We start from the raw sequence: 19,486 nt of genomic DNA, 5'->3' as shown, positions 1-19,486 counted from the left end.
AGTCTCTTGAGGAGTGGTGGTAATATATAATTTAAATATAAATTTTGAAAAGCTAACTTCTGCCATGTTAATGTTGTACTGGATCTGAAGAAAATTCCTTTGACACTCAACTGTTATGCTGAAATATGTGATATTTATATTAAATTTCATATTGTGCAGCTAATTACTGGATACAGTATTTCTACGTGTGTGTGATATGCAGGGCTGAACATGGGCATGCACCAGGGCTTAACAGGACTTCCCTGCAGTTGCAGCTCAGGGCTTCTGTTATCCATACCAGGTCTGTGTACTTGAACTGAGAACTGGGTGACTCTTTCCCCTATGCTGTCGATGACTGCTCTCCCCTGGAGGAGGAAGCTACCTGATTTGAATGCAAAGTGGGGACAAGAGTCAGACCTTGGAGGGAATGTGGAGTTGGATATTGGGAACGAGTTGGGCTGGGCAATTCGACTGGGTCTAGGAGCCAGCGATGGGCACTCTAACTGGTTGGCAAGAAGGCTGGGACTGCGACTGGGAGGGGAAACGGGGTATGTGGGGTGGGGGAGGGGGAATGGAAGGCCTTAGATGAGGAGGAGTCAGGGATTAGCCAAATTAAAGTTGCACAGACAACCTTATTTCTGGCATTTTCTAATTTTTGAATGCTTGACTTATCTTCCATAATGCGTTAACATAGTTTTTGGGTGAGTGTGTGTGTGTAAATATGAATATCTAAAGAGCAGTGGTAGTTGTGCCCAATAATCTACCAATGAGACGTCTACACATGTGTCCAGTCTCCCTTATACTATAAACAGATTGCAAGCAATGGAATTGTTGCATGCAAATTAGCTGTATAGGAAGGATGGCAATTGGTTATGTTACCTCTCATATCATAGTGGCCCGACTAAATTGTTAACTGAGCTGTTGACTAACCATGTCTGTGTCTTATATAATCACAACAATCAGATAAAATAATCATTAATAATTTAGCTAAATTACAACCTAATTTCTTAAACATAGGCCATGCACAAGATTTCAGTTAGACTTTTCAAACTTTCAAATTATTATTCCATTATCAACACCAGATGGGACAAAGGAAAAACTGACAAGTGCTAAATGTATTAAAAACCCATTTTAAGATCAATTTTAACTTGTTAATTATCAGAAATTAATTCTGTAATCAGAGTATATGCCATAAATTTGGGAGAGGATACATGATATATTTTTCATACATAACCAAGAGCAGGGGTCTCAAACTCCCAGCCCGCAGGTCATCTGCGGCCCAAGAACCTCCCCAAAGTGGCCTGCGGGGCTCCAGCAATTTTGGGACCGGGTCTCTCCCTTGGTCCTGCCTGCTGCCCCTGGGTGCTCTTCCCTCCCACCCCACCCCATCCCCCGTCTGCCTGGTGATTTACAATGGCCAGGTGCCCCTCCCACCACCGGCAGTGCAGCAGAGCTGAGTGGCTTCTGCCTGCTCACTCCTTGTGTTTGCCAGCCCCTCCCTGCAGCCCCGGGGTGGGGCTGTGCTGTGCCTCCATGCGCTGCCCCTGCCTCGAGTACCCCTGCGGCCAATGGGAAGCTGCGGGGACAGTGCCTCGGGGCAGCAGTGCACAGAGGCCCCCCAATCCACCACGCCTTGGAGCCCCAGGTAAGCACTGCACCCCCTCCCAGAGCCTGAACCCCCATCCCCTCCCCACATAGCCCCATAGCCCTCAAACTCCCTCCCAGAGCCTGCACTCCCTTCCCTTTCCCACACCCCACCTCCAAACTCCCTTCCATAGCCTACACCCCTCCTCCCTCCCAGAGCCTGTACCCCCACCTGCTCCTCCTGCACCCCCACGCCCTGTCCCAGCCCAGAGCCCCAGGTAAGCACTGCACCCCCTGACCCCCTCCCAGAGCCTGCACCCTCATCCCCTCCCCACATAGCCCCATAGACCTCAAACTCCCTCCCAGAGCCTGCACTCCCTCCCCCTTCCCACACACCCCCTCCCACCTCCAAACTCCCTTCCATAGCCTACACCCCTCCACCCTCCCAGAGCCTGTACCCCTACCTGCTCCTCCTGCACCCCACGCCCTGTCCCAGCCCAAAGCTTGCACCCAAACTCCATCCCAGAGCTTGCACCCCAATCCCCTACCCCAGACCTCCTCCTCCACCCAGAGCCTTAGGCGGGGGGGGAGTGGAGTTTTGGGGGGCAGGTTCTGGGCGGATTTGAGGACTGGCACTGGCCCTAAAGTAAATTGAGTTTGAGACCCCTGACCAAGAGGATTGAATCCCTGTTTTATGTTCAAAACAGAACTCAGTCTTAACTATGTAATCTCCACAGTACTGTACATCTATACCATCTATAATATCATTCTAGTTTGGCCATTTCAAAACTTTTGAGTTATTTTCTCTTATTCTCCATTTATAGGATTCCCCAAAAGCACAGCTACGTCGGACAATTGAATGCTGTCGAACTGATTTCTGCAATCGGGATCTACAGCCCACACTACCCCCACTTGGTAGTACAGGTAAACTGCTGTTTTATCAGTTTATACAGACTAATCTGGAATGGGTTTATTCTTCTTGACGAATTGATGTAATATTAGGAGAAAGTGTAGGACTGGAGTATTGCCCTTGCCTCTGTTTCTTTTCTCATTACGTCCTTTGGTCTGAAGGTCTGTGCTAAATCCTACACTTGCCAACTCCATCTTCCCCTTGACCTGACCTTCACACTGCATTTTCTTCTTTCAAACTTCTCCATTTAAGATGTTCCTCTGCCCAGTAATCATCATTTTAATTTTAGCGACTTCTGCATTACCTCTTTTCTATGTCTCATTCTCTTTCATTCATACCTGTTCCAGAATTTTCAGAGCATCTGCTGCCTCCTCATACCTGCGTGCCTTACTCTGACTATGTGGTCACTGTCCTTTTGTTCCACACTTTGCTTACCTGGTGCATTGTTTTATCGTGTCATCAGTCTGCAGCCTAGCTTTTTCCATAACTTCCGCTGCTACTTTTGCTGTGCTGACTGTCTCTGAAAGAAGTCTCAGGACCACATCCAACTGTCCCTACTGTAAATTTTCTTTCTCCTGCTCTGCTCCTAACAACTATTATATCTTTGTTCATTTCTTCAGTGCCAGAAATTCCTTTCCATCTTAGACCCTTTGCTCAAACTCTTACCTCCCTAGGTCTTCCTAATTTTTTGAAGCCAAAATTGACAGGATTCATCAAAAGGTCTCTTACTCCATAATCACTTTGTTTTTGGATTGTCTGCCTTTGCAACTGTGTTCACCTCCTAGTTCTCTCAGCTTTCATCGACCTCTGGAACCCCAACTTTTACTTATATAAATATTTAATAACTATCCTAAACTTTGTATAATAGTGCCTTTATACAAGGAGCCTCATTTGTCGCTCAAACTCATTGCCACTTCACAGATATCTCTGTACCTTAGCTGGCTGCTATGTTTTTGTTTTGTTTTGTACTTTTAGATTTTGACAAAAAAAAACTTTCCTTCCAAAAAACCTCTCAGCTCCAGTCTTTTCTGCCATATGATCAGCAGTAGCATGGGGATTCAGGTGGAACATAGGGCCCTGCAGTGACAGTGGAGTGTGCTCCGATCCCTTCTGTAGGAAGCATTTCTGACCCATTTTTCCCCTGGAATTTTCACTCTCCTAAGGGAGAAAGGGGAGAACCTACAAAATCTAGCTAGTGAAGTAGTGTGTTACTAAATGGAACAGCAATTATTTTTGGTTTACGTATCCACCTTTATAAAAGCACATAGCCTGTGCTACAGGAACAGAACAGGAATTATATATATTAAAAAAGTCAACAAGACTATGATTGTAAATGGACCTCACAGTCCTTTAAAATATATCATATTCCTGCCTTTCCCTTGTCTCCAGCTTTATTTAACTCCCTTACTTTCATTTGAAATAGCTTGGAAAAACAGGTGAGTCTTAGAGTCCCATGAAGATCATATGATCTGTAAAGTTTCTGATCTCTCGCATTTCACCTTAGACATTAGATCCTGTTTACATTTTCTATTTTAGTGAATTTATAGTTATTAAAGGTACCAGATTAGACATTTCTGGAAACTGTATTCTTGTGTTTATTCACAGACAGCAACTGGAAGTTTTGCCCACTATGCTGTCAGGGGAAAGGAAACTGAACTAGACAGATGTGAATGTAGTTAAATTTCAGTTAAATATTGGCTTCTCTAATAAGATAGCCCTGAAGGATTGTGACGGTTGCTCTTGAGGTATGGGCATGGTACTACTAGGATTTGTTCTGAGACTACCAAGCTGTGATATGTAGACCACCCAACAGCCATCAGGTGGGAACATTTGATAGCTATCAATCGGGACCAGATTTAAATAAATAACCTAGAGATGGAAGTCTCTATATCCCATTGTCAATTTTGTGAGTCAGCCAGTCTCACAGGAGAGATTGGATATATTGGCGAGATTCTGGAATTACCTTCCACTGTTTATAAGAAGTGCTACAAGAACTTCAAATTCTATCTCGACAACCACTGAAGATTGATAGAAGTACTTTAGTCTCATGTCTCCTCTGAAATTTGCCTACTCTAACAGTACATGAAATCCTTTACAGCAAGTTCAGCAGTGCTAAGGAAGAGTAATTTACCCATTGCATGGGATGTTGGACAGTCAGATGTGCAAAGTTGTTGATAGAAGAATACGTGAAGTTACCAGTAAGGTTTTGCGTTGGTATGAGTGTTTTTTTAAGCTGGAGTATATATAAGGGGGGAGGGATAGCTCAGTGATTTGAGCATTGGCCTGCTAAACCCGGAGTTGTGAGTTCAATCCTTGAGGGGGCCCTTTGGGATCTGGGGCAAAAACTGGGGATTGGTCCTGCTTTGAGCAGGGGGTTGGACTAGATGACCTCCTGAGGTCCCTTCCAACCCTGGTATTCTATGATACTTTTGGTATCTGTTGGAAATGAAAGCCTTCAGGAGCATTGGAGTGAGTTACCACCGGCATTGTAGGCAATATTAAGATAGCAAGGAACTTTATATAAGTATGTATAAAAAATGTGTGGCAAACCCTCAGTATTGTCAGTGTTGCTCCAGAGAATAAAATCTGATGCTTTGCAATTCTTTATCCCTGCTGCCCCTTTTGGAAGGATCCCTGATATTGCTGAGTGTAGCTGTAGCTCCAAATGAAAAATAATATTTTATGGGGAAGAGGTTTACAAAATTGGCAGTTACAAAATACATAATCTATGAGAAAGTGACTGATAAATAGAATATTTTATTTATACTAGAATCTGATTACTGGCAACTTTTTAGGAAATAAGTATTGTAACTGTTTTATTTTTTTAAACAGATGGACTTTTTGATGGGAGCGTTCGTTGGATGGCAGTGCTGATTTCTATGGCAGTCTGCATCATTGTTATGATCATCTTATTTAGCTGCTTTTGTTACAAGTAAGGAGAAGTACTTCCTTCTGCACTAGTATTTTTTCCTGTATGATGATATACAAAATGACTTATTCTAGAGATGTGTTTAGTTAGAGAGAGAGAGAGAGATTTTTAAATAGCTCCAAGAGGAAACTAGTTAAATGTAACTTTACATCTCTATGGACAGTGGTTTATAGTGTTAGGTAAAAATGTGGACATTAACATGTTGTATGGAATTTCATAGAATTTCATGTCTTATTCCAGCAGTGTGTGAAAACTGTACTGGTTTTCAGAACAAGGTATGATTATGGCACTAAAAAATTCCATAAACAAGAATATGTTAACGCTTTTGCACAGTTGGATATTAGGCCACTGCTATTTTTATTTGTGTGCTACTTCTGAGTTTTATCTCTTGCATTATTCTGTCCTAGGAACATATTAAAGCTTCAAATAAGCCACAGAAATAACTTTCTACAGTTTTTCTGCTTTTTTTAAAAAATAGGAGCTATATTTGTCCTGCATAGTCTGAACTGAACACAAAACGTTCTGCATTTTTGTCACTTGTTATTCTCTGTTTTCACACTGCCCAGGGATGCATGGTTGACCCTAATATTCTTTAACTCTAAACCATACATTTAAAACAATAATGTAGTGGAAACATTCCAGTATTTATATCTCACACATATCATACATTGAGCTGGTGCAGGAAGGTTTTGTTAATATTTTCATGGATATTTGGTATTAGGTTTCTGTCAAATCTGGATGGGAGTATGAAATCTTATTGAGAGTAAAGAGTAGGTATGAGTGATGGTAAAATGACTAAGTTTTCATAGAACAGCCACAACCAGAAGAAAACATGTCTTATATAAACATGTCTTATGGTATTCTTTGTCATCTGGAGTCCCACAGGACTTCACAAACTTATCAAATTATATTCTTTCTATAAAATTCCATGCAAAATATGACCTATAAATGTGTATATTGAAAGAAGCTGTTAGGAGTCCTGCACCACTCAGTGCTCAAAATTATGTGTGGTAGGTTTTTCTGCTGCTCTTTGTCAAATAGTGTAGCATGATGGAATACGATTTGTGAAGTTGTACGTATGATATTTGAAGGCAATACATACGATCTGTTGATGCATGTATTGGATGGTGCAGTGCTCGTACCAGCAGTACAAAGGGAAAGTTAAGTTGGCTGGATGCATTATGTGTGTAAAGCTGCATTTTAACTGTGCATTTCCCAGTTTTTTCCCCCCAGAACACAAACATTTTGAAGGATTGTGGGGGAGGGGAGGAAAGTGTGGGGAGATCTTAACTGAGCATTTTCTGTTTTTCTGACTGTTATTTTGGATTTTGAAGCCCTATGTTCTGAGAGCATGTAAGGAGTGGAAAGTCTGGTTGTGGGGCAGTAATGTTAACTTTAACTTTACAAAGCTGTTTGTACATGAATTTTTAAAGTAGATTTCACCCTGCCTGTTTTTCTCTAGAGAAGTTGCTCAGGATGTGCTCTAGCACCACAATGGTGGATGTGATCTTGGAACCTGAATAAAAATTAGAGCTTATAGTGTTTCCTCTGTGCTGTTGGCCTAGAAATTCTCTTGTGGATAAATTAGGGATTTTAATAATACTGTGGTAATAGGACCTAATGGAGTCTGGGTTGCAAGTCGCTTCACTCAGTTTCTCTGTTGTTTTGCCTATTTGGAAGTTAGCGAAATAGACAAAATCTTAAGTACTTAGGACACTTTCCTTTCAATTATGAGTTCTAGGAGTGGAAGCAGCAAAGAGCAGAATAGAACAGAACAAGAACAGACTGTAATCCTCATATTCAATGTGCGTGCTTCCAGGAACAATATTTATTGTGTGCCGGCTGGAGTTTAGTTCATTAGCCAAGTTGTCATAATTGAAGGCATTGACATAGCAGAGCAGTTTAATATAAAAACTCATGGCTTCATTATAATTGCATATAAAATAAATCTCTGCTTTCCTGTTTGCAATTTTTATTATATTTGTTTTGTTGTAAAGAAAAAAAGAAAAATAGGAGAAAAGTGATAGGTATTTTTAAACAGTTATGACAAAACAGTCATTTGCAGATCTCAGTTCGGACATCACTGACCAAAAGATATCTCAACCATTACTCAGATGAACTGAGTTCACCTGTATTCTGTAATCCTATTGGCAAAAATACTGCAAATATTGATAGAAAGTCCTAATTTGCTCTAACTGAAGTTAATATAGCCCAGATGGAAATGTTGGCTTGAAAATGTTATATGACCACTAGATAAATTGTAAATCAGTATGTCTACATGAGTCTCAAGTGTCTTTTGTACACAATTTAAATATTCTTCAATCTGTCATCTAAAAATGACATGACCATGTAATAAATATTGCTTGTTTTTAAAAACATGCATTTAGCTTTTTTCTTTTTATCGGTCAAAATGTTTAATTAACTGTAACGTTATATTTAAAAGTATTAATGTGTAGTTTTTTTCTTTTGCAGACATTACTGTAGATGGGTAGCAAAGAGACGTTGTTATAATCGTGATCTGGAGCAAGATGAAGCATTTATTCCAGCTGGGGAGTCATTAAAGGATCTTATTGACCAGTCACAGAGTTCTGGCAGTGGATCAGGACTACCTTTGTTGGTAAGCCAAGTCTTAGATTTTCTTTACTGCTCTCCTGAGTGCCAAAATGGTAAAACTACATTTCAACATATTTTTATTCTTGAAGTATATTAAAAATCCACATTCACACATTCTTACAATTAAGAAACACATATACAAATATACATTTTAAATCCCCTATACAATTACCTATTATAATTATAATACATGACGAAGATAAAGAAAATAAATCAGAGTCCATTTCACTTTTTCATTCTTGTGTGGAGTAGTGAAGAATATACAGCTAAGAAACTATTTTTAATGTTTTAAACAAGTTGTCTTGCATAGATAAGATTGACATTTGTATCACTAATGCACTCAAAGAAATGCCCACAACTACATTGTACTCTGTTAAGTTTGTGGTTTATAAATTAATCATTCAAAACTTACATCTTTGACTAATTCAATATACCAGTCCTCCATCCCATTTTTCTGTGATGCCTGTAACCTTTGTTTTATCAGTGACTCTGATGTATCTTTGTTCTGATACCTCTTTGTAAATCCATGTGTCATCACCTACCAAATTAATGGTCCATTTTGGTCAATTTCATGGTCATAGGAACTAAAAAATTATAAATTTAATAATTTCAGCTACTTAAATCTGAAATTTCATGATGTTGTAATTCTAGGGGTCCTGACACAAAAAGGAGTTGGGGATGAGGTTGCAAGGTTATTGTTGGGGGTGTTGCGGTACTGCTACCCTTCCTTCTATGCTGCTGCTGGTGGCGGCGCTGCCCTCAGACCTGGGGACCTGGAAAGCAACGGCTTCTGGCCAGGACCCCAGCTCTGAAGGCAGACGTGCTGCCAGCAGCAGCACAGAAGTAAGGCTGGCATGATATGATATTGCCACCCTTACTTCTGCACTGCTGCTGGTGGGGCACTGCCTTCAGAGCTGGTCGCCCGGCCAGCAGCCACCGATCTCTGGCGGCCCAGCTCTGAAGGCAACACAGAAGTAGGGGTGGCAATAAAGTGGCCCCCCGCTCCCTAAAATAACCTTGCAACCCCCCCCCTGAAACTTACTTTTGGGTCAGGACCCCCAATTTGAGAAATGCTGGTCTCACCTGTGAAATCTGTATAATATAGGGTAAAAGCACACAAAAGATCAAATTTCACGATCCATGACAAGTTTTTCATGGTCGTGAATTTGGTAGGGCCCTAGTCATCACTGCAGTGACCATTTCACTCAACTTCACCTCTGAAGACCTTGGTCTTTGCTTTTTACCCACTCTATATTGCAGATATCCCAGCTTTCCAGTAGAAAGCTCCTGCCTGTTTTCTCCCGTATACAAAAACACATAACATCACCCCATTCACAAATCCCAGTAGCTCCTCATTCGTTTTAGGATCCAACTCTAGAATTGCCCTCAGGTTTTTTTAAAAGTCTCCATGCACTTAAAGCAGCTTACTTCATAGATCTTCTCTTTCCATGAGTATGTGTCCATGTAGGTTGCATGTGCCCCGTGCATGTGAGGTTAGATGATTTTTTTTTAATAGCCATGTCCATCCAGGCTGCACATGCACCATGTGCTGCCTCATGTTCCCTGCAAGGGTATAAAGGGCAGAGTTGCTCCAGCCCTCCATCACTTCCCTCTTACCACCCATTGCAGCAAGACAGAACCCTGTCAACCCGCTTTTTTTTTTTTGGTGATCTTCAAACTAATCATCTTGTCTATCTTCACTCTCATCTTAATTTCTTTTATAATTTGAATGTTCCTAAAAACAAAACAAAAAGAACAGACCTACATCCCCTCCTGTACAGTGCGTCAAGATGCCTCATGCCAACCGCCATGGCAAACTCTAAACTCACAGGGTTTAAATCCTGCCCAACCTGCAATGGACTCATTGCCTTGGTTGATGAGCATAACAGCTGCCTTTCCTGTCTCAAGGAGAGTCCCATCACTGATTAGTATTTAGTGTGCCTGTCCTTCTCAAGGACTCAAAAGTAGAAGAACGCATGGCTGAAACTACACCTACTCAACCAATTAATGAGCATCACCTCAGATCCAGACAAGACATTCTTCTCCAAAGAAGACATCTTCAGTGGGTGCCGTCCAAGGAAGCCAGCAGCAAAAGAAAAAACCCATGAAAATGGACACCTGTTGAAACCTTTGGCACCAGCTGCTGCTACACCAGAACCAACAACTGTTTTGGCACTTGTAGCAACATGCTTGGCACCATTACCTCACAACAGCTCACCAACACAAGAGCATGACCAAAAGGCAGGGCCAAGTGGAGATCAAACACTGGGAAGTATTGCTCAGGGAGATGTGATGAGACATCAGTCCTCCATGGACAATATCTAAGTCCTCTGCTAAGGGAGTAGCACAGAGTAAACTGGCACCTGTTTCGATTTCAGGACTAAGACCTGTCCTTACAGAGCAGTCAGGATCCTCTCTGGGGACATCATTAGTGCCAACATAGCACCAGCGTTGAGACATTACCCCATGGCACTCCCATTTGAAGAGTATTTCTCTTCTTCTCCATTCCCAGATTTCTCCTTCATGTTGAGCAGCAATGCCTCTTCTCTACTTCCTGAGAGTTAACCTAGAGCTGCTACCAGAGATCCATCTTGCTAGGCACAACACCACAAAAGAGACATGGGTGGCGTTGGGCTAACCAGCTATGAATTGGCCAGTACCCTTATCCCATGCCACCTTAGCCTTACTGGCCCTATTGGGACCATCTTCTCAGAATATCTTCCTCTTCCTCCCCCCTCCCCAGTAGGTTTAGGAAGAGGAGGAATTGGATTCATCACTGCCCAGACCACAGGTACTAGAACCTTACCCAGGAGCTGTACAATATCAGAACCCTCAATCTCTTCCCAAAGGATAGTCATCCTCACCTGATGAGGCAGTCATACCAGCTCCTGCCTTGACAGTTGATGACTTTAAAGCTTTTCAGCATCTGCGAGCTCCTTTGGTGGAGACCCTGGATATCAAAATGACAGTCATACAAGAGAAATCCTGTCAACTCTTTGACATTTTGACCGCATCAGATCTGGCAAGAATTGTTCTCCCCATAAATGAGGGCGTGCGATAGCCAGCCAAGGGTCTCTGGCAAACCCTGGCTACCATCCAGTCCATGTCAGAACAGGTGAACTATGGGACTATCAGGTGCCTCTAAAAATTCAAATACTTTTACTCCCATCAAAACCCAGTATCATTGGTAGTTGCAGTAGTTCAGGAAAAATCAAATGAACAAAAGGCACACCCAAGAACAAGGATATTCAAGTACAAAGCCTACTCATCCACTTTAGTGTAACTCCATGTGGCAAACTACCGGACTCTCACCAGATACGATTTCCTGACTTGGGAAAGGGTTGGTTCCCTTCCTGGTGAAAGTACTGCAGGCTCTGGAGCATATATAGATCTCAAAGAAGGCCAGATGTTTACTAGTACAGCCCTAAAGGCAGCTTTGGATCCCTCCTTAAGGTTGATGACCATGGCTGTAATCATAAGGCTGTTAGCATCTGCCATGGGGAACAACATGAGGACAACATACAAGACCTCTCTTTCAGTGGTATGAAACTCTTCAACAAAAGAACTCAGGAAGCACTGTGTTCCTTGAAGGATTCAGGGGGCCTACTCAGCACAGTAGGCTTACCCATATTCTCAGGGCAGACAGCCAGAGTACCTATCATGGAAATGATTGTGATACTCAAGGAGACTCCAGTCATCTGCCTCCTCTGTCACATGGTCTGTCCCATCATCCAAACAGTAGATTTGATGGGAATGTCAGGAGCCACATAGGAACAGATCAGGAGACAGTCTTCATCTTGGATATAGTAGCCCTTGGCTAGGCCATTTATTTTCACACTTTCTGCCCACCCACTCTCCTTCCCTGTCCCTCTCCAGGGATCTTTCATACAAAAGCGTATTACAAAGAGAAATGGCCTCGTTCCTTCATTGAAGGGTTGGTCTATACTACCATGGTAAATTGATCTAGGTTACACTACTTCAGTTACGTAGCTAGATCCATTCACCGCAGTGTCTACACTGCGCTGTGTTGACGGGAGATGCTCTCCCACCGACTTCCTTTTTGTTTCTCGGGGAGATTGAGTACACAAATGGATGGGAGAGTGCTCTCCCACTGATTTATCATGTCTTCACCAGACGCACTAAACCTACGCTGCTAAATCGGCATTGCTGAGATCGATACAGCTAGTAGTGTAGATATGCCTAAGACCCATAGAGGATCCTCAAGATTACAGGGAAAGGGGATTCTAGCCATGATATTTCATTATCCCAAGGAAGAAGGGTCTTCATCCTATTTTAAATCTGAAGAGACTGAACAGCTATACACACCACCTCAGATTCAGGATGGTATCTCTTGCCTCTGTTGTTCCATTTCTTCAGGCTCAAGCATGGTTTGTGGCTTTCAAATTGCAAGGTGTGTACCTCCATATATCTATCCACCCAGCCTGCAGGAAGTACTCAAAGTTCAAAGTGGGACTATATCATTACCTGTACAAGATAAAGTTGCTCGGGCTCTCCACAGCCCTGTCCCACCTGAGAATGTAAGGCTTTCATGTCTCTCCCTGCCTGGATCACTGGCTGATCAGAGGCAGATCACAGCAGGAGTCCGTGAATATGACACTGCCTGATAGACTTTACCTGTTGCCCCTCCAACTTTCTAGAACCTGCAAGACTAGAACCTAGCACCTAGCACCAACATTTCAACATTGCCACTGGAAGCTCAGGCCGGGTTTCTGCTGGGGAATCCTGTGAATCTAGACACTGCAGGAAGTACTGTCCAGTGGGTCCTGAGTGGCTGCCCCAAAAGTCCACCGATTGGCCAGTGTTGGTATATATACCAGAAAGCAATCACAGGAGCTGTCTGAGTAACCTTGCATTGTTTCCTCATTGTTTCCACTCAGATCTTGCCTTGCTGTGAACCCCAGACTCTGGCTCCTGACCCTGGCTTAATCCCGACTCTACTACTTGCCTCCTGTCTACAACTCAGTGCCTGGCTATGACTTCTGGCATCCGAGCCCGGCTCAGCCCCAACTCCACTATTCATCTTCTGACTGCAGCTTGGTAACTGACCTGTGCGCACAGGCCACCCATGGCCCTGACTGTTTTTAGACCCTTTTTGCCCTCCATACTGCATCCAACCCCTCGAAAGGTGAATGGGCTGGGCCACCCTCTGACCAGAGGTTCCCTGAGGATCCGGGACCTGCAGGGCCAAGTCACCTGTCTGCAAGTAGAGAATCTCACACTACAGACCCAAACTACGTAGTTTATAACCAAGGCACAGACCTTGCATGAGCAGTTGGCACAGTCACTAAGCCCAGGTGAAGCAGCTTGCTGCCAAAGCACAGAAGTTATGCAAGCAGCTAGCAAGCAACTAAGCTGTTCTTCCTGCTCTACCTCCAAACTAATCCCCCAGACTAGTCAGCCTTCTCATTGGCAAAGTGTTTGATTGGGCTTCCCCCCGTTGGAGCAGAACAGACCAGTGCTCTCCAACTGGGATGCCTTCGTGCAAGCCTTCTTGACCATTGTTGATGACCAATATCATGTCTGCTCTGCAGATACTGCCCCCCGGAAGGTTTGTCAAAGGCAAGAGCTGGCCATCACCTACACCACTTACTTCCAATGGCTTTCTGCTGATGTTGAGTGGAATGAGGCAGTCCGGTTTATACCAGTTCCAGTGAGGACTCAGTGAAGTGGTAAAAGAAGATCTAGCCCATTTTAAAAACCCCACCCGCCTAGAGGCCTTTATTGACCTTGCCTTGTGTATCTGCTCTCGGCTGTGCAAGCGGAAGGAGGAAAGAAGGGGCTGCCTGATGCCCCCACGTCTATCTGGTGTGCAAAAGCCTATAGAACTGAGTCCTGAACTCATGCAAGTCGATCTGGGTCACTGATTCATGAACCGCAGAGGAGAAAGAATGTTAATGTCTGTTTTTACTGTGGGGTGCCAGGCCACACCCTTGCCTACTGTCCTGCTTGGGAAATGGACCAGCCCAGGCCCAGTAGGGGGATACAGCCTCAGCATCACCAGAGCTCTGTGCTCTGGAATCACCCTGAAAACCTTGAGTAGAACCTGACCCAGGAACCATGACATTTCCCTGCATTTCCAGTTGCCACTGTAACTGGGGAGCTTGGGATTGGTGAGATGGATTCCCCTGCAACTGACACTTTGGGCCTGCTGCCAACTTTATAGATCTTAAGGCACCCCAAACACTCCAGATCCCTTCCCAGCCAAAATCTACCCCAGACCTGGTGGAGATGATTTATGGACTGCTTCTGTCATCAGGACTAGTGATCCAAAAGACCGTGCCCTTACAGGCATTAGTGGAGTAGCACTGGAAAATAATATGTTTAGATGTGATCTGCTCTCCATTCTTTTCAGTAATTCTTGGCATTCTTTTGTTGGGGCAACATGACCCTTGTATTTCCCCGTGGTGGAGGAACATAAGCTTCTCCTCCAAATATTGCCAGAAAGCTTGCCTCCATCAAATTCACCAGGCCGCGGAATACCCAAGCTCTGGGCCCCAGCACCGGATAAGACTCTTGGAAGTGAGACCCTGGGCAGCGGGGGCTAACCAGAAGGGGACAGATCTAGACCAGACCCCCGACAAATACTAAGACTACCTGGATGTGTTTGAAAGGAAAAACACAGATTCACAGCCCCACAATGGGGACTATGAGTGTCCAATAGACCTACAACTCAGGGCAGAGGTGTCCTACAGTTGCATATACACCATTTCTGAACCAGAGCTCAAGGCACGACACAGGTATAGCCAGGAAAATCTTTCAAAGGGCTTCATTCAGCAACCCATCTCTCCAGCAGGAGCACCAGTTCTCCTTATGCGAAAAAAACATGGGTCACTGTCATAGAAGTCAGGAATGGCCAAACCGCAGCTCATGAGCCGCATTTGGCTTTTTTACAGTTAAAGTATGACTTGCAGAGCTCCCTCCCCACTCCTCCCATTTTCCTCCTACAAGACTGGTGGGGAGGGGGGAAGCTTGGGGCTTTTGCCCTGCTGCGGGTTGGTGGGGCTTGGGGCTTCCTCCCAGCAGGGAGGGGTTTCTTTGGGCTTCAGCCCCTCGGCGCATGCCTACCAAGTCTTGGGGCTTTAGCAGGAATGGTGCTGAAGCCCCGGCAGGTGCCTCTCACATGGCTGAAGCCCTGGGAGGTGCACCGTGACTCTTGAACTTCTGAAGGTTGTCCTGTGTGGCTCTGAAGGTCAGTAAGTTTGACCACCCGAATAGAATTATAGGCTAAGAAGGGACCACAAGGGTCATCTAGTCTAACTCCCTGCAAAGTTGCAGGATTTGTTGTATCTAAACCATCCAAGACAGCTAGTTCTTCTTTGAGTGATTGCTCATGTCCATTCCATTGTTGGTGTGTGTGCTCACCACATGCACTGGTGCCGGAAGATTTTCCCCCAGTGGTATCCGTAGAGGACCAGCTCTGGCGCCCTTTGGAGTGGCGCACATATGCGCTGGTATAAGAGGCGCCGCTGGCTTCCCCTCCCGCAGTTCCTTCTTACCGCCAGTGACCGTGCTGGAACATCTCCTTGCCTCAGGAAACTTTCCTTCTCAACTGTGCCTAGTTGTGAATCTCTTGTATATAGTTCTTAGGAAGTTTGTATAGTTTATTAGTTCCCTTAGTGCATAAGTTAGAAATAGTCCCCTATGGGATTTAGCCAAATGCCCCGATCCCCGGGTTTCAAGCCTTTTGACTGCTGCAAAAAACGTACGCCAGTCAGTGATCCCCAGCAAAGCTGTCTGAAGTGTTTGGGGGAGAGACATGTGAGCGACAAGTGCCACATCTGTAAAAGTTTCAAGCCACAACTAAAAAGGAGTGGGGCATTTGACTTAGAGCACTCCTTATGGAGCCTGCCCTCGCACCCATCTCGGAGCTAGCTATATTGGACTCCGCTCCAAGCACCACAGCATCGGTGTGGAGTGCACAGCCGGCACCGGCCTCCAACCAGCACTAATCCCCATCCCCAGTACTGGTTAAAAAGCAAAGAAAGGCCAGAAGAGGGCATTCTCCTACATCCCATAAAGGGAAGGGGAGAGCAAAGACTTGATGGAAGCAGCTCCTCCCCTTCAGACAGTGGCCAGTCTCCAGCATCTCTTGGGCTGTCGAGCCCCCTTCGAGACCCACCCACAACCCCGGGAAGTGGTATAGGCACTCAGCACCTGGCGGTGCCATCCACACCAAGGCCTTTCAGGCCACTAAGGTCATATTGTCTCTGCTGATGTTGCTCACGTCAGTTAGCGAGGTTGCCCCATTCAAGAGGTAAACCCCACTCTGGGACCTCTCCAGCAGTCCCCCATCAGTGCGGCACCGCTCCCCGATGCAGGGGGTGCCCTGCCAGCGCTCACCTAAGCAACGCTGCCAGCTCCCGGGTATGGGTCAGCTTACCTGTCAGAGTTCCCAGCATCGTTCCTTGGACTCTAGGCAGCGTTCCCTGGGATCCTGGCACCGATCTCCGGCTGTCTGGCGCAGACCTGTGGAGGTGCGTCGCCAGTCCCCGGAGCAGCCAAATCAATCTTCAAACTTGCGGCACCACTCTGGAGAGTCAAGATGCCGGTCCCCGGAGTTCTGTCACTGGTCTCTAATTTGCCTCTACAGATCCCCACGGGTACTTCGATGATCTCCTGAGCCAAGATGTCGATCCTCTTGCTCCCAGTCCACAGAGCTGCATTGCTCTCAAAGCATGAGGCATCGATCGCTGGGGTACTGTTAGCATTCTGCTGAATGCTGCGTGGCTCAATCTAGAGGAACAAGCCTGCTCTAGTCAGGTACAGCAGGTTCTCTTGGAGAAGCAGAAAGCCCTCCACCAGAGCAACTTACCTGGCAAAGCGGAAGCATTTCTCCTACTGAGCATCAGAACGGAATATCTCCCTGGCCCAGTCATCTGTGCAGTCCATCCTGGATTACCGGCTTCACTTAACGCACCAAGGGCTCACCTTCTCTTCTGTCAGGGTGCACCTGGCTGCCGTATCAGCCTTGCATCCAGGGTAGATTGGTGTGCTTGCATGAGATGTCGATCAAGTTCTTGGAAGGCCTTAGAAGATTCTTTCTGCCGATCCGGGATCCGGTTCCCCAGTGGGACCTCAGTCTGGTCCTCTCCAGGCTCATGGGTCTACCCTTTGAGCCAGTGGATTCTTGTTCCCTTTCCCACTTGTCATGGAAGATGGCATTCCTTGTAGCTATTACCTCGGCAAGACGTGTCTCCAAAATTAAAGCCCTCAATTTGGAGCCCTGGTACACTGTATTCTACAACAACATGGTCCAGGTCCAGCTGCGGCCCCATCCGGTCTTCCTGCCAAAGGTGGTGTCACACTTCCATGTGAACCAGGATAATTTCCTCCTGGTGTTCTGTCAGAAGCCTCACACAACCAATGAGGAGAGGCGGCTGCACACTCTGGATGTCAGGCGTGTCCTGGCGTTCTACCTGGAGCGCACAAAGCCCTTATGCAGGTCAACCCAGCTCTTTATCACAATAGCTGACAGGATGAAGGCCTTTCCGGTGTCCTCTCAGAGGATTTTGACTTGAATCACCACCTGCATCTATACTTGTCAGTTAGCACAGGCTGTGCTTCCACCAATACTGAAGGCTCACTTGACTAGGGCTCAGGCATCTTTGCCTGCCTTCCTGACATATGTCCCTATCCAGGACATCTGCAGGGCCACAATGTGGTCTTCGGTACACACGTTCACGATGCATTATGCCATCACCCAGCAAACCAGAGATGATGCTGGATTTGGCAGAACTGTGTTGCAATCGACACGCCCATGAATTCCTACCTGCCACCAGTGGTACTGCTGGGGAGTCACCTACAATGGAATGGACATGAGCAAGCTCTCGAAGAAGAAAAGAGAGTTACCTGTTTCCGTAGCTGGTGTTCTTCGAGCTGTGTTGCTTATGTCCATTCCAGGACCCGCCCTCCTTCCCCTCTGTCGGAGTTTCGACAAGAAGGAATTGAGGGAGTGGGGAGTCGGCGGTGCCCCTTATACCACGGCATACGTGGGCCACTCCAGAGGGTGCCAGAGCCAGGCGCCTATGGATACCACTGAGGGGAAAACTTCCAGCACCAGTGCATGTGGCAAGCACACACACCTACAATGGAATCAACATGAGCAACACATCTCAAAGAACAAGTTACAAAAGGTAAACGTCTTTTACTTACCCTACAGTAACTGTGGTTCTTCTTCGAGTGATTGCTCATGTGCATTCCAATATGTGTGTGCGCGCGCTGCGTGCATGATCGCTGGAAGCTTTTCCCTAGCGGTACCCGTTGGGTCGGCAGTGGAGACCCCTAGAGTGGCGCCTTCATGGCGGTGTATATATGTACCTGCTGACCCGTCGCCTGTTTAGTTCCTTCTTACTGCCTGTGATGGTCGTTGGAACAGCTTAGTCTTTTGCTTTGCAAGTGCCTTACCTAGTGGTTCCCGTGTTTCTAGCGTAAATGGTTGTTAGTTAGCTGTTAATAGTTAATAGTAGATTAGATTAGTTTAGCTTACTTTGGGGCAGTTCCCCCCGTTCTACTCTCCCCGGCGCCGGGGCATGCCTCGGTCGCAGGGCTTTAAAGCATGCGAGAGGTGTGCAAAACCTGTGTCAACAAGTGATCCACATGCCACCTGTCTCATTTGCCTCGGGGAGGGCCATCAGACAGATAAGTGCCCTATTTGCAGGAGCTTCAAACCCAGGACTAAGAGGGAGCGGGACTGTTGCCTGAAGCTCCTCTTGATGGAGTCTGTCCTTTGGCCACAGCCTGAGCTGACCAGCACCCTTGGTGCGCAGCGCACCAGCCTTGGTGCGGGATGTCCCAGCACTGAGGAAGGTCTCCGCCAGGGAGCACCGGCACTGCTCACCGGCCTGCAAGGCCAGTGCCTCGCGGCAGCACCATTCACAGTCTCCAGTGCTGCATAAGAAAAAGAAACCAGACAGGGGACGTTCCCCTGTCAGGAAGCCGAGGTGGGATTTCAGTGGGGTGAGTCCTCCGGTGGGACACCCTCGGTCTGGTCCCCAAGAACCGGCACCGTTGAGTCCGGCAAGAACAGACTCTCCTACCCGTGACAATTTGGAGGAAGAGCTTGACCTCCCCTCCACTCCGGACACATTTGAGGCGGCTCAAGACCTCACTGATATGATGGCGCAGTACCCGGCCCTTCAGGCGCGGGACACGGACTCGCAAACTTAGGCACTGCCAGTAGCACCTGCAATGGCACTGACTGTGGCGTCGTGCCCGGCATCGCGGGCAATTATGACACCAGTCACGACACCGATGCTGATGGCGGCACTGATGGCAGCGCTGCCATTGATTCATCATCAGGGGAAGCCCATGATGTTGTGGTGCCGATCTCCATCTCCCCAGTACTGCTCCCCGGCACAGTCGGGCTCCACTCCCCCGTGGTTAGGTACTGAATACTCGTCAGAGTCAGACGCAAAATCGTCTGTGTCCCTACGCAGCCACTCCAACTCACG

The 19,486-nt window shown here is 46.1% G+C and overlaps 1 protein-coding gene across 4 annotated transcripts in view; it reads left to right on the top strand.

The window, feature by feature from the left end:
- The window catches only part of BMPR1A (bone morphogenetic protein receptor type 1A), a 197,659-nt gene that overhangs the window by 121,051 nt on the left and 57,122 nt on the right, over window positions 1-19,486 (top strand). For all 4 annotated transcript variants that reach the window (XM_073353347.1, XM_073353344.1, XM_073353346.1 and 1 more), the window contains 3 exons: window positions 2,388-2,487; window positions 5,306-5,405; window positions 7,875-8,019. In XM_073353347.1, the coding sequence (XP_073209448.1) occupies window positions 2,388-2,487; window positions 5,306-5,405; window positions 7,875-8,019 (345 nt within the window). The remainder of the gene's footprint in view (window positions 1-2,387; window positions 2,488-5,305; window positions 5,406-7,874; window positions 8,020-19,486) is intronic.

The sequence above is a fragment of the Lepidochelys kempii genome, chromosome 7, assembly GCF_965140265.1.
Source record: "Lepidochelys kempii isolate rLepKem1 chromosome 7, rLepKem1.hap2, whole genome shotgun sequence".
Taxonomy (NCBI): Eukaryota; Metazoa; Chordata; order Testudines; family Cheloniidae; genus Lepidochelys; species Lepidochelys kempii.
This window is presented reverse-complemented; position numbering and strand designations above follow the sequence as displayed.